This window comes from Poecile atricapillus, chromosome 3 (assembly GCF_030490865.1).
Source record: "Poecile atricapillus isolate bPoeAtr1 chromosome 3, bPoeAtr1.hap1, whole genome shotgun sequence".
Taxonomy (NCBI): domain Eukaryota; kingdom Metazoa; phylum Chordata; class Aves; order Passeriformes; family Paridae; genus Poecile; species Poecile atricapillus.
The window spans coordinates 64,021,920-64,037,892 of NC_081251.1; the positions used below are offsets into that span (position 1 = coordinate 64,021,920).

General features: G+C 35.4%; 1 protein-coding gene across 10 annotated transcripts in view; it reads left to right on the forward strand.

The window, feature by feature from the left end:
- The window catches only part of REPS1 (RALBP1 associated Eps domain containing 1), a 63,849-nt gene extending 48,280 nt beyond the window's left edge, over positions 1-15,569 (forward strand). For 7 of the 10 annotated variants that reach the window (XM_058834063.1, XM_058834065.1, XM_058834068.1 and 4 more), the window contains 10 exons: positions 1,043-1,130; positions 1,924-2,025; positions 4,187-4,259; positions 6,508-6,626; positions 6,904-6,968; positions 8,017-8,202; positions 9,389-9,484; positions 10,081-10,229; positions 10,893-10,998; positions 12,139-15,569. In XM_058834063.1, coding sequence (XP_058690046.1) covers positions 1,043-1,130; positions 1,924-2,025; positions 4,187-4,259; positions 6,508-6,626; positions 6,904-6,968; positions 8,017-8,202; positions 9,389-9,484; positions 10,081-10,229; positions 10,893-10,998; positions 12,139-12,207 — 1,053 coding nt within the window. In that variant the 3' untranslated portion in view covers positions 12,208-15,569. The remainder of the gene's footprint in view (positions 1-1,042; positions 1,131-1,923; positions 2,026-4,186; positions 4,260-6,507; positions 6,627-6,903; positions 6,969-8,016; positions 8,203-9,388; positions 9,485-10,080; positions 10,230-10,892; positions 10,999-12,138) is intronic. The other 3 variants (XM_058834064.1, XM_058834067.1, XM_058834073.1) reach the window with 2 other exon arrangements.
- Positions 15,570-15,973: the final 404 nt, after the last annotated feature.

A 15,973-nucleotide genomic window follows, 5' to 3' on the forward strand; every position in this document is an offset into this window, starting at 1 on the left:
CACAGTTAAAGTGATCTTTGCATGATAATCTCATTACAGAGGGAAGACAAAGCAGTATTTTAAAAGTATTTTAAAGTGGTAACAATTCCTAAAAGCTTCCTGCAAAAAAAATGTTTGAGCCAGGACTAGTAAGTGGTTTTGCTTACAACAAGGGTAGTGCAAGTCATTGAAATAGTTTCAGAGAGTACCAATGTATTACACCTAGTGAAATTGATTTACTTGAGTAGTCAGAACAGATTAAACTTGTGATACGAAGGTAGTTTTGAAACTTCTTGTTATTTCTAGGATAGAACATAATATAATCTGGGGTGTTCTTGTGCTGTCATTGGCTCACCCATTTGTATATTCTGAATACGGATGACAGTAAAAAATCTCAGGCAGCCATGTCCATATTTTTAGGCTGCTTCTGAGTTTTGAGATTATTTTTTAAGCTGTCTGCAGTCAGTCTCCAAACCAAATGGAAAGGATTGTCTATAAAGTACTTTAAATGGAGCCCCTTATCTGAACAACTAATGCCTAAGCATAAGGCCAATGTCTGTCTAGAGTTATATTCCATAAGGCTTATTATACTGAAGCATAGAAGATTTTTGTTATTTTAAAGACTCCAGTAAATATCTAAAATTACTACAAAGTACCTATTTCATTGAGCATTACTTATACTATTTAGAGAGGCCATTATTTTTTGAGGCATTATAAGTAAAGCTAAGGAATCAGGGTTTAAATTGTAATTTTTTTTTTTTTTTGGAGATGTGCTCAAAGGACCATATGTCTGATACGCCAGAAATGGTGGAAAGCTGGTAACAGTCAGGTTTTCCTTGCAGTTATCTATAGAAACATATTCTAGTGCCTTTTTAAGTAGCTAAGTTAACATAACAGAGTCTACAGCTTAGAGAGCTTTGGTTTTTTTGGTATATTCAATTCCCTGGAACTGTGCAAATAAACTAAATCTACAAAATTTTGTTTAAAATCAACGTTGCACATGGTGTAGAGACTTTTATGAGTGATTTAAACTAGGTTAACATAACTGTGATCTCTTCCACAGGACACTGCAATTGTGCACCCAGTTCCTATAAGAATGACTCCAAGCAAAATCCACATGCAGGAAATGGAGCTTAAAAGAACTGGAAGTGGTAGGATATTTTCTCTTGCTAATTTGGAAAGTTTCATACAGTTAGAGTTGGCTTTACTTTCTTGAACATACATTTTTTCCTTCACCAAGGATGAATAAATGTGGAGTTGTAACGAGCATCATTACTGAGTTAAGAATTGCTGTTCAGATAAGTGCAGAGCTTGAATAGGCCATTTGCTATAGTGAGGATTTTACCATCTCTAGCAGAATGGTTCTTGGAGAGTAGTTTGGGAGCATCTTGGTAAAGATTGGATTTGGGCCTGCAAGTGAATGTCTGGATTTCCTTGTTAAACACTGAAGGAAACTGAACATGGAGGTCATAACCTGCATTCATAAAGCTTGTTCTTCTGTGGTCAGAAATACTGCATTTATTATTTTAAAATTTGAAAGCATTTGGGAATATTGGCAGGTTTAATTTTAATACTGTGGTCAATAATAAGTAAGGTAGTTTGATAAATTTTCTTGAAGGAATAGAGGGGTCTTAGTTTTCAGTTGTGTGTCAGTGTTTCCTAAAATCATGGAACTCATGCAGAGTCTTCAGCATAGGATAATAAATAGTATCGACAACATATTTCTTTTAAGATTTCTTTGGCCTTATAAATAGCTGAAAATTCACAGCTCTTAATGCTGAAAAACTGGTGTTTTACATTGTAATAGTGTTATTTCTGAGTTAAAATGCACCAATTTTAGTATTGACCGCAGCAGTTAGGTAAGGGCAGAAAACCAATGTAAAGTGTCAGAAATAAAGGCTAGTTTGAATAAGTTAATTTATCTAGATTTGTTTTTCCATCTAGATCATGCTAACCCTACTAGTCCTCTACTTGTGAAACCATCAGATCTCCCAGAAGAAAATAAAATGGGTTCATCTGTAAAATTTACATCTGGAAATACAGTTAGTAAGTATTAAAGTGCTTTCTGGTATCATTTCTTACATTACACAAAATGTAGATCTGATATATCCCTCAGTGAATGAAAACTGGCTGGATAGTAGGAGCTCTTAAATGAGACAAACTTGTCCTAAGAGCAGAAACATCTCTGATACAAAGTATGTATTAGAAACAGTAATTAATAAAGTTCTACTGATGTCACTGAAATTGTTATCCTACCCAATGTGCTCAAGAAAGTTCATTTTTGTCAGCTCTTTTCCATCTTCCTCTTTTCTCTTTGAATCCTAGAATGAAAAATTCAATGTACATAAAGTGGAATTCACTAAGTAGCATTTTATTGATCTTCCTCAGAACCATGTAACATGTTTTCTAAAGCGTGAAAATGTGTTGACCACAAAATTTCCAGGCAATTCTCATCTGGTCTAGCTACTAAGAAAATGCAACAGACTCCATTTTTAGTGGAACATCTCTTCAACTGTTTATTTCCTTCTAATAGCCTTTTCAATTTCCAATATGCCCTGTGTCCAAAGCATATTGCATTATTTTGATTTGATTTGATTAGTCCACTTCTCTAATATTGAGAGAGGTCCAACATTATATGTAGGCTGAATGAATCTCTGGAGTCTTTCTGAGACTCTCTTTTTGTTTTCTTCAAGTTGGGAAGTTTTCTTCAGTAAAAACAAAATTTCAAGAACTCACTATTTTAAATCCTTTGTAATATTAAGACCAGAAGTATTTTGTCTGGTTTGTAATATAGGAGGAATTCAGAAAGTACCATATTGCAATGTGTTTTGCTTTTCTCGTGAACTCTGTTTCAGTGGCACTCTTCATTCTGACCAATGTCCTAACCATGTCTGAGTTTTACTTTTTAAGTAGAGGTCTGTTTTTACTAAGAAGTTTTCTGATGCAAAAGAAAGACTGAGCAGACATTTTTTTAATGTGGAACTACTACTGTATGTGGGATCTAAGTTCAAGAGCCTTTTGGTGCTCCCTTTTCCTTATCTGAGTGTAGCTTAATCTTTGATAAAGTGTTTCTCCCTCAGATGAAGAAGATAGTGAAATAAAACAAATCACATTGCAATGTAAGATATAAGCACTGTGTAGTACCTGCAGTGTTAAGGAGAAAAGGTATAAAAAATGTAACAGGTTAAGAATGTGCCTTGCTGATCAGGAAAGTCATCTCTGTAGGATTTTTATTTCTGAGATCTGGTTGATGTGTCTTACCACTTTTGAAAACTTCAGTGTCCTGGGTGGTTAAAGTAATCCTTTAAGAGCAGGTAATTCAGAATAATCTTGGTGGTTTTGAGTAGAATTTTCCTCTTCACTGGTAACAAATCATCTGAGTTCCTTTGTTCCGGTGACTTCCACCTTGAACTTTGATTTACCTGGTTCTCTAGAATAATCCCTTGTGATAAATTATTCTGAGGTCAAATTTTCTATACATTTATTCTATATAAATCTTGTGATTTTTGTGAGGCTCCTCATTTCTGGGGAAAAAACCCTCAATCTTTGCAGAGTTTTTAAGGGTAAGGGTGTCCTTAAGAATCTGTCTATGATGCTTTAATGGCATCTTTCATTTCTTAGGTTTCCTTAATCAAATGCTGAAAGTTTTAAAAAAGATGCAGTCTAAAACAAGGTTTACCATCAGCCTCGGTGGTACAGAAGTTACAATATTAGCAAAGTGACTGTGTTCATCTGTGTTTTGTGCATACCCTTTCCTTTTTCTGATTTCTAAGGTTGGTGACAATCCTTCAGCACTTCTAAAATTAGGCAGGTCCTACCCCTTGCTTTTTTTTACCTTGGATGTCTCTTACTTTTCACAAGATTGTTGAAGTGATAGAATGTCAGGTGTTTAAAAATTACTGTTTATAAAACTTAAGTTTTGTATTTTAAATACAACATTACTGTCATTGTTTATTCTTCAGTTCATGCCACTAGTAACCAACAACTGATAGTGTTGGGTGAGTGAAGTTGGTTTGTATTGCATCCCTCAATTATTCAGACTCAATGATTTTGAACCCTAACCAGATTATACCTTACAGGGAAGCAATACATGGGCATACTTTTTTTTTAACAAAAGAAATTGGATAGTTGAAATTATTTGTTACTTCTGTCTGTTAGAGTATGCTAATAATGCAAAGCAATATGAAACTGTACTTTCTTTTCCCAGCAGATGGTTACAGCAGTTCGGACTCTTACACTTCAGATCCAGAGCAAATCGGAAATGCTGTAACACGGCAACGGTCAGTAGAGTAGCAACTGAAAAAACACAAGTAAAAGATATTTAAAGAGGCCTATTCTCAGCTTCTGGCTATTTGACAACTAGCTTATAAAATGGTGGCAAAATAGATTCCTAACTTTAACACTCAGGAATCCGGAAGCAGTCTGTTTCCTAATGCATTAACAATGAATTTTGCTTTTGTTAGTGTGTAAAGTGAAAATTAAAAAAGGAAAGCTGTCTAAAAATTTGTTTGAGATTGGCCAGTCAAGTGTTCCATGTGGAGCTCCATTTTCAGTTGGAATTTTAGTACCTTCCCCTTAAACACAAGGGAATGTAAGCACATGAGACCAGGCTGTTACTTGAAAGCAATTTTTTGTATTTTTAAAAATACCCATTAGGCATTATTGGAGAAGAACCTTATGACACCATAGCCTAAAAGAAGAATTAAGCACAAATTAGGAATGCCATGGCAGTAACGCAATCTCTTTTAATAGTGGACTTATATAGAATAAAGGGCAGTCATAGGCCCAGTGTAAATTAAGGGATTGGAGAAAGCTATGCAAGCACAAAACCAACAATTGCATAATTTCACTCAAGAGAATGTGCTGTACTAGCTGGTGCTAATTGTTCCCATTAAATCTGCCTGAATAGGATTAAAACCAGCTACGCCATTAACCATCTTACAATCAGTTTCAGAGGTAAGTTTCAAAACAAAAATAATTAGAGTGACTTCAGTAACAAAGAAAGATTTCCATTTGCCTGTCAGTACAGCAGCTTGAAAGATTCTTTCCTCTATTGTTACTTAATGGAAAATGTGATTCTGTCATGCTTTTATGTATGTTTTTGCACTATCGACATGATGATTTCAACATGTTCTTTTACTCTTTGACTTTAGGTTAGGTTCTCTTACTGAACTGGTGTAGATGAGTGAAGCTTTCTGATAAGTTCCCACATCATGGCACAGGGAGCTTCTGTCCTTACCTGGTAGTTGTGGCAGTATGCACACAGGAAATTTGTTGTCCCACTTACTCTTTTACTTCCACTGGCATCTCTTCTACCAATTGGAATTTTGTATAGAGATTACATTGGCCTTAATCCTACCATTAGTCAAGACAACTTTTATGTATTTTCAAAAAGCAAAAACTGACAAGGCTGTGTCAGATAATGATACTTCGGAATTCTCCTTAAAATATTTTCTGCCATTTTTAATTCTTCTTGTGGTTTTTTGATTATACTAGCTGGAGGGATGGCCCAAGGAGTCAGTATAATTAGATTTTAATTTTATCAGCTGGAGAGTTACAGTGTTAAAGAAGCATTGCCATAGAGAATATATTAAGAAAACAAACTTTTCTATTGTGATAACTCAGTTTTCTGTCTGGACTTAAGCATTCGGGAATTCCAGGTTTTCTGTGAAACTTGGGTACCCTTTACCTCTCCTAGTTGACATCTTAGGATAGTTATAGAAGCATGTTGCAGAGGTCAGTCATAGAAAAGATTTTATCACGAGTTGAATAAAAAAGCAGCTGTATTCATGTCAGTGATTCAGTAAATTTGTCCTGTTCAAATTAGACAAGTTAGGAAGCTTCTGCAAACTGGTTTTAAAAGGAAGTTTTTAAAAAGATCTATATACAATAAATCTCACTTAAATGGCACTTAGTGCAGTAATTTATCCTTCTGTCCTTTCTGCATGTGCTCTCCATGAATTTGCAACAGGTATCCACTAGATGGTGATCCTACCTAAGAATGAGTCAAAATTTCTGAAGATTCTGCCAAGTGTATAGATTTGGAAAATTTCAGTCAGAGAATTCAATTGCTATCTCATAAACTGAGATACTTTTTGAGCTCAGTATGCGCAGAGACAGGCCCAACAAAAACCCAATATTCTTCTTTAATGAAACAGGATGTTGACTACATCTTAAAAATTATAGTGACTATCATCTGAATGGAATCACCATATTTAGCTCACTGTTCCTGAACTATCATTGTTTGGGGTGTGCATCAAGCTGTTGGTTTCCCAAAGATGAATTACATGTGATAATTTTAGAATAATTTGAATAAGGGATATTTAAGTAAATGAAAATAGAAAAACAATTGTAAAATCAAAGAATACTGTAAGTTTAAAACTAATTTGGCAATCTTGAAAATCAATGGCAATCAGGGGTTTTTACCTCTGTCAAACTTGTTTTTTTAATTGCATGCTTTGAAGAACTTTTGACTTTAGTTCTGTTGTAGCCACCTAAAATCACTACAGAAGCTTATGTGTTTTGCAGATCACATTCAGGAACATCTCCAGATAACACTGCACCACCACCACCCCCTCCAAGGCCTCATGCTTCTCATTCTCGGTCGTCATCTTTAGATATGAACAGATCCTTTTCAGTTACCCCAGGTACATATATGCTGTGTTCTGAGTGCGTATTATTTTTCAGCACAGGTATTCCTGAAGCAGACAGTGCTTTTTTTTCTGTGAGGAATGATTTAGAATGTTGGTTTATAAAGCACCATTTCTGAGTAAAAGAAGTCACAAAAGTCCTTCTTACTGTATTGTTTGTATTAAAATTTATGTTGCAATTTACTTAATTAGCTAATTTAACAGTTAAGAAAATTTGATAGCACTGTAATGTACAAAGTAACAATCTTGGCCTAATGTGGTGCATCTTTTACAGGACAGCAACAGGCTGGAGTTGTTGCCTATCCCCCTGCAGTGCCTCCAAGACCACAGCCTTCACAGGTGATGTCACTTCTGAAAAATCATATTCTAACTCAGTGCATTATTTTTATATAACTGAATTTTAACATATCTCTACAATGAGTACTATTCTTGATATATTTTTGAAAGCCCCAGGATGTGAATGATTGCAAAACCTAGACTATAGCCAAATGCTAGTATTTCCTGGACAAAAAAATGCTTCTAGTCGAACCATGGGTAGGGGATAAAAGTAGATATTGAGGAGGAATGAATGGCTCTGGAGCTCTGAATTGTGGGAAAGAGAGAAAAGGTATCCTTTCACATTTCATTATCTATTCCTGTAGAGTGCATAGGCCATAACAAAGACTACAAGAGCCATTTTCCAGTTTTGCAAAATAAGGGTTTGTCTTCCATTTCTCTGGCACAGGATAGAGCTTTACATAATACATCTGCCCCAAAAGGAGTGATTCCACTTCTTCACTTGGCACAGATTTGCTGATCTTTTCAGTTGCAGTCTGAGTGATACCACTTAGCTGATTTGGTAGAAAGCACATCTTGAAAAAGTTTTAGCATTGTCTCAGCCAGCTGAATCCTTCAACTGCTGTGCAAATCTGACATGGGATAGATAAAATTGCTTTTCAGTTGTTTCTCACCAGTAGCTACTTGTTAGAATCTGAGTTACCAGCAATTGAAGTCAGTCAGTGATTCAGAAATCATCTGCAAGGATTCAGAAATTATCTGAGCGGATGATGGGAGTGTACAAGGACAGACTTATTCCACACAGTGATTACATTAGCATGTTTCCCTATGAAACTAAAGACTAAAAGTCTTTATTGGGGCCCCAGAGCCCAAGTGTCTCTGTCACAGCAGAAATATCTATTGTTCAGTGAGTCTAGCTACATTACATCCCTCTTTGGTCTTATTCCCTGGATAATAGCATATTTGAACTTCCTTTCCCTGAAATATTTCTGCATTCATGTCCTGCATGAGATGCACGTTGTCCCACTGAATGGACATAAATTTTTGTCCACTAAAAAGGGAAATAATCCTTAACATTCTGTTCCTAAATATTTTTGTCATTTTATTGCAGGGCGCAGGTCCTCATGTGCATCGCTCAGTGGATGCTGATGGCCTAATAGCTCATACCAGTACCTCACCTCAACAAATACCAGAGCAGCCAAATTTTGCAGACTTCAGCCAGTTTGAGGCATTTGCTGTTTCAGGTGTAAACAAAGAGGAAGAAGATGAAATTGAAACGCACCCAGAAGTCTTGCAGGTGAGTAGAAAGGAAGATCTTGTCAATTGCTTTAATACCATCAACAGTTATGAGACTTGGTTAAAACCTATTTCTGCTGTTCTCCGTCAGTGGTGTGTTGTTTGTTGGGATTTTTTTGTTCTGTTTTGTTTTTTAAGATGTCTCAATCCATTGCTAGAAAGCAATGATATTGTGCATGGCTGCACTTATTTAGTAATTGCCAAACACGTAGGCAGAAGGAGTTCTTTTTGTCTCAGCTTTTGATTGTTATTTAAAATATTTTTATGCTTATTCGCATACATGGGCACAAACATAATTGTGTTGGTGCATTTGAGACTTAGCACAGGCAAAACCTTTCTTCTACTCATTCTTGCCAGCCTTCCAAATGACTTGCTGGTAATTTTTAATTGATGTCTTAAAAAAGACATGCTTTAATAAAGGAGATACCTGTCATGTATTGTAAACATCTGCTAAAATTACATTAATTTGCTTTTATTCAAAGTCATCAGAGAAACAGCTAAAGTGAATAGAGCTCTGGCATCCTTCTGTCATTAAAGATGTTTACAAAAACTTGTTTCCTACTAGACATAGGACTTGAAAGTCTGGAAGCCTTAGTATTAATGTCATAGCTAGCTGCTATTGCAGAAACTACTTCATGTTCTCCTTTGATAATTTGTAGCTCTTATCCAGGTTATAAATTCTCTGGGACACTCCTGCATCCTCACTTGCAAAAGTCCCTATGGTGCTTTAAAGTTCTCCCAGCTGTCAGCAGCATGCTCTTGTCCAGGAAGGGCAGTGACACAGACCCATCTGAGCACTCTCCATGTACCTCATTGCAAAACCAGCTATGGTAGCCACTGGAAACTGCTTAAGTTTAGCTTGCTGATTGTTTTACACTGAGGTGGATGGGGAACAGTCACATTGTGTTCCACTGGAGGGATTAACCTCTGGCAGTGACAAATAGGTAGTGGTGGTACCATAATAGTAGGAACAGCTACAGCAGTTTGTGAGCAGGCCAGAGTCTCTTTTGTGCTATACAGTGCCTCATGACATTGGACTTGTGTTTCTAAATGAGAAGTGAACTAGAATTCTAGGTGTTAACTGTACTCATGTAGCAGAACACAGCATACTTGGTTTTATTCCAGTTGTTGCCAAATGAAGTATATGTTAAGAAGTAGATTTCTAAATACAGTTTGTATTCCTTTAGGTTGAGAAGCCCTCTGATTCTGCAAGTTCTCTTAGAGTTGCCAAAGCAGATGGAAGAGTTGAAGACAAAGCACCTGCAAACGTCCCCAGTAGTGCGGTATGCAAAGCACCCTTGGAACAAAGCACAGTTGTCTGATGTAGATAAAATTGAATGTTTGTTTTGATTTGCAGCAGCAGCTTACTAAGTGTCCACTGGTTTTCTTAGACCTGGTGGGTGCTTTGAATAGGCATGTGTATGGTGAATTTTTGCAGCAGCAGATGATGATTAAATTTTCTTGAGACAGCAGAAAAGATACTTAAAAGTTTTCAAATTTTTGAAACAAATCAAACTGTTAAGGGCAGAATTTGATTAAAAGTAGCTTTTTATTTGGTTTCAGACATATAATTACTGGGGGGAAGCGTGCTCTGCATTACTGTGTGCTTACAGTATGCAGTTGTACTGTGGTGTTTCTGCTTGCACAGTTCTTCATCAGTGTGTAGCAACTTACTAGCCTTTCACCACATGGTAGGAAAAAACTTCAGGTTTTTTCCAGACCAAATGAGAATGCAGCTAGATGTCCAGCAGAAAATACTTGATGGGTTGTAAATTCAGTTGCCTCAGTAACTGAACTGAATATGAATCACAAGTTACCAAATTATAATCCAAATAAAATGTAGCTCCAGAGAATTAATAGGGTATGTTTTCCTCTTCAGGGTAAAGGCACTACCCCACTTGCTCCACCACCGAAGCCTATTCGTAGAAGATTAAAATCAGAAGATGAGCTAAGACCTGAAGCTGAGGAACATACACAGAAAACAGGTGTCATAGCTGCTGTTCTTGCTTCACAGCCATCTATTCCTAGGTAACCCAAGAAGTATATAAATACATCTGTTACTGGAAAGTTTACATTTAAACAGCATACACACTTTCTGTTCCAGGAGTTGCAAACAATTGCAGTGTGTTTAATTTAGATTAATTCAACGATTTAAGACATTTTTGGTTTAAAAAAAGAAGGTCATCCCTAAGCCTCTACTACTGGGAGACTTTTAAGAGATTTTGAATTTTAGAGTGTGAACTCTTTTTAGCTTCTGCAAGTATGTTGGAAATGAGTGGCGGAAGTATTAAAATGTAGTGCTTAATTTTAAATGGTTGCTATGATCAGTCCAAAATGTGCAGTCTTTGTGTCCTAGCATGAAAACAGTCTATTGCAGTAGTCACTTTGAGGTAAATGAATGTGGTTTGCTGTGTTGGGCCTTCAGAAAGTTGATAATGACAAGTTTTTAAAATGCGCTGTGTGCTCTTTGATTGAAACAAACTATGTGTGCTTATATGAAATGTATATATCTGTGTTTCCACACAAACAGATGTGGTTAATCAAGCCAGACAGAAGCGGGAAAATTTAACAGTATAACAAGTAAAAAGTTCTGAAAATAGGATTCTGCTCCCTTAAAGAAGGGGGACAATAAGTGAGATGTTCAGCTAAGTGGCAAAATCACTTATTACAGTATTTCTAATATATTCTCAGATCAGTGGGGAAAGACAAGAAGGCAATTCAGGCATCAATCAGACGTAACAAGGAAACCAACACTGTTTTGGCCAGATTGAACAGTGAACTACAGCAGCAACTAAAGGTAATTCTTTAGTCTTTGTCTGTGTAAGAGGAGAGCTTCTGAGAGCAAGATGTTAGTGATGCACAGTAACAGGCATCACTGCAATCCAATGATAAATGTAGTAGAGGATATTGATATGAAATATTTAGCTATTCTTGTAGATCACAGAAGATACCTATTTGTGGCAAGCTGTGTGAAATTACAAATCACACTTTTGCTACTACAATGCATATTTTTCAATGTATTGATTTGATTTTAGCGACACTAAAATTTTACTTCACGTCATTAATACTAAGTTACCTGTTGTGGTCATCACGTACTTTAAAAGCAGTAACAAGAAGAGCAGCTGAGGTGGTTTGTGTTCTTCTGAAGGAAAAAGCAAACCTTAAAGTCTTTAATTAATTTAATTAAGTTATTAAAGTTCAATAATTAGTGCAACATTAGTAATTTATCTGGTCAGGTATCATTATTTTGGAGCTATCTGTAGGCATCAGCTTAATGTCTTTTGCCTGCTGTCTTTCTTACCTAAGGTATCTAATTTTAACTATCAAGATAATTTAAAAAAATATCTTAAATGAAAACATGAGTTAATAACATACTGTCTAGAATGGAAGTTGGGTCATTTGAAAAACTCAGGCCAGAATTTCACTTGTTAATGTTTATGAGAGTCCAGGTGCATAAAATTCACATAAGAGGAAAAACTGGGGAAGAAAATTGTGAGTTTCCAATATTCTTAATTCAGGTGAGAACTTACTCCCTTAACATTTTAGACTTCATTTGAAAATAGTGTTATAGTTGGGTTTGTATCTGGTTACAAATTTAGGTTTGGGTGATTTGAAAGAAAGGAAAAAATAGTAAATAGCATCAGCTTGGAGCAAAGTACTGATTTTCAAATAATTATAAATATTTATATATATATAATTATATATAATTATATATATAATGTATATTAAATTATATGTATAATTTTTATAATATATATATATATTGTATAAATATAAATAACTACCAGCCAACCAATCTTCTACTCAGCTTCTGGAAGGAGTTACCAAAATTCTAGACTATAAGTTAGTTCTCAGACTGAAGCAGATTTTGATTGCATGAGGAAATTTTCAGTACTCATTCTCTGTGGACTGTCAGTAGAAAATCTTTCTTTTGTAGGATGTTCTTGAAGAGAGAATCTCCCTGGAAGTCCAACTGGAACAACTTCGACCCTTCTCTCACCTCTAAGCCTACTGCCGTTAACTGTGAATTTACTAATTTTGAAAGGGGTATTGGTTTCAAGGCCTATTTAAATATCCATGCATCTAGCTCAGTGCACTCTATTCTGCATTAAATGTTGTGGTTCTGTTTTGTCAATTTGTCCACTTTTGTATTTTAAGTATTTTAATTTCAGTACAGAGAGAAAGAAAACAAACAAACTACTTTTTCCTTGAATGTGACACTGCCTCTCACATCTTTTTCTGTGGGCATCTGTGATCTTTGTTGGACTTCAGTTTGCAGAGTTTGTCGCCAAAATTTCCAACTGGAATTTTTTTGTTTTTTTGTTTTTTTTTCCTGTTGAAACATCTTTGCAGATGAGGGTTGCTAATCAGTTGATTTTAATCTTTAAGCACATAAACTCTTCATTCACTATGGCATTTATTTTGTTGTACCAGAAAAGAGACAAACTACTCATCTGTCATCAGCCAATGTTGCTTCCCAAGCTGCCTTTGACAATTGGAAAGTTGTTCACAATTCTAGAAAGCCTGCCTCTTTGCAATTCCCCAGTTTACTCAGGTTGGGATAGTTCTTGCAGGGTGTTTGCCATATCAACTGGATTGAATTTTGTGATTTTTGTTGCATACATTATAGAGTATGTAACCACAGATTGCCAGGTGTTCACGTTTTATCCATTCACAGTCCTGATTCAGCCATATGCATAGAAACATTTATGGCACAATTGGTAGTCTATCAACAGGTTTTCTTTAGTTCTCCCTTTTGTGAAAAAGTTGAGTGTAGGTCCCAAACATTAATTGCACATTATCTAAGCACCACCTGTAATTGCATGTCTCACATGTTAGCTTTTAATAGCAGATCACATCCACCGGGTCTTCACTATAACAAATTGTATTGTCGAGTAATGTGTCAATACATCTATAAACGTCTAATTCCCAGCAAAAAAAAAAAAAAAAAAAGAAACAAAAAATCAACAGTTTTGCTTTTTAGGAATTCTGGGGTACCTTCTGTCATCTTGTTTCCAGGCCTTACTTCTCTGGCATATAGACAGGCTTCACTATTAACAGAGTTCCTTGAGTGTATCTTGCTCTTCAGGTTGATGTACTGTATTAGGATTTGTTGTATATTGTACGATACACACATTTTGATCTCATATGTAAATTTGCATTAATTGCTGACTAACAGCAGATATTCTATTTAATGGCTTCTTCTGGCTGTGGGATCATAGATGTTTAACTGCATGGATGTATCTCTGCAGAATCAGAACTAGCAGTTGTGTGATTTTTACACCAATAAAACAGCACAATATTTTAATTTTGTTGATTCATCTTTACCTGGGAATTGAAACTCATTCAAATAAGGGGGAGGGTTTTATTGCAGGTTTGCAGATAATTTTTTGTAATTTTGTGGCATGTACAAGAAGTGATTGATCGTAATCTTTTGGCCATTTTCTTCCCTCATTTTTACCTGTTGATCAGAAGTGATTCTCTTGGTAATCTGTGGCTATACTCCTTTTGTATCCTTCTATAAGCAAATTTAATACAAATGTAGTTTCTAAAAAGTAAATGTTAGTATTGACTTGAGTCAAATATATTTATAGTTCTTTAGGCTTAATATCTGGTTTGATTTCCTCAGAAATTCCTTTAAAAATTACAGATAAATCATCCTCTGTTAGCAGTCCTTAACATCACTGTCTCACTTCTGTGTATAAATGAAATTCTCTTAACATCTGCTTCCCTTCCAAAAGGATAGGTCAAGTCACATTTACCACTGGTTGTGCTGTTACGGTGAAAAACAAGTGTTTCTCTTTCTGGTTATCATAAACAGACTGGATAATTGGGGTGAATTTTTACTACTGTAACTATTCCAACATTTTTTCAAATGTCATGGAAGTGTTAGAAATGGTTTATGTATATAATCAAAAGCAAAATTCTCTGGTATGAATGGATGTCACAGTTGCATGAAAGATGGTAGTTTCTGTTTGCATGTAAAGGGATTAAGAAATGATAGCTAAATGGGCACAAAGGTGACATATAAATTTATATAAAAGTGCAAGACTTAGACTTCAGAAAATTATATGTGAATAGGGAAATGGGAAGAAAAACCCAGCTAAAGAAATTACCCACCCCACCCCCCACACCAAAGTAGAGGAAAAAACTTTAAAGTTGGACTGATCACTTCTATTATTAACTGGCAAGTAGCAGGAACAGAGTGGAAAAGTTGTTCCCTCTTTTAAAAAGTGGGAAGAATGAGTCACTGCAGTTAAAGAATGTTGATCTTTTGAACCAACCATATCTTGTCCATAGTTTATTTTAAAGTTTAAAATACATTTTTTAAATAGCACTATTTTCATATTAATATTTAAGTATTAAACCTGTGTTTATAGCAACAGGATTCTTAAATCAGAATTTAACATTTTAAGCTTAAATGTAAAAAGTCTTTTACATTCAAATGTTACATGTACATATGGATTTCTCTAACATCCATATCTTCCTAGTAGAATGACAAGTTAGTGTCTCAAGTGAAGAACTTCGGCATTCTGAACCTTTTTGTGTCTTGCCAACAGGTCTATTTTTTAAAATTTTTGTGGATTACTTTTAATGCATCATCCTGTACATTTTAAAACAGTTTTTCATAATCAGAAGACCTTCTAACTGAAAAACTACTTAATGTCTTAAGAACATCACTGCCAATGATGTTCAGAAGTTACCTCACTTAGTAATGTAACCCAACTTTAATCCCTTATAAAATTATCTCCCTGTCTTCTCCATTTCTTTGATCTTGATCCAGCTACTTGATGCATTCTTTTTTATGAACTTAGATTGTAAGCTCTTTGGGGCAAGGAATTATGTACAGTACAAAAGAGGTGCTCTCTCTATTGCAAGTGTAAATGTAGACTACTAAATAATATGGAGTGTGATTCATATACCCAGCTGAGATGGATGGACAGCAGCAGGCCTTTCTGAAACACCTGGAAAATGTTTCTCTCTGGACTTTGTCATCGGAAGAGTGTTTCTTCTCCTTTGATTTGCGTTTCTTTTGTGTCTCCTAATAATGTGCCTCTTTCTTCATTCCACCTGCTTTGGAGTTGCTTTTTTCTCCATTCATTACCTATCTTTGGACTGCAGAGAAGGTTTCCAAAATGCCAAGGTAAAAAGCTGAAAAGCCACTTTGTTTTGAGCAGTATTCGAAGTCTATCTAATGTAAGCGAGTATTTTCAATTCGTTTGTACTTCACATGCACCTAATTTTCCATGCAATTGTGATGAACTAGATGATCTCGTATTACTGAAAATGTCTTATGTGGGATAAACAAAGTTGAGGTTATAAAAACTTAAAACTAAAGAAAATAAATTTGCAGCATTGTTTCTTGTGTGACATGTCTCTGTCCCTTATGGATGGGGTGTGCTGTGTTTATGTTTAGAGGAGAGTTGAAAATTACTCTTCTGGTTTCAGCTGTGCAGTTTGTCTCTAAATGTCACTTTATGGGTGGCCTAGCCTTAATCACTTTATTTCTAAAACAGTAAAAAATAGTAAATCATTGTTTCCTGACTCCCAGCTCATTCTAGTCTTAGTTTCTAGTGGAATGTAGTTTCATGAAATTGTAATATGTTGCAAAAGCACATTACTTCCAAGTTAGTAATAACAATGCAATTCTTATTCTGTGGGGAAGATGAAAAAATAACCTGTGTATTTTGAATATATTTGGATGCTTATGCAGCATGCTTGTCTTGCTGTGTATATTGATGTACCAGTCATTTATCATACAGGTGTCTAGA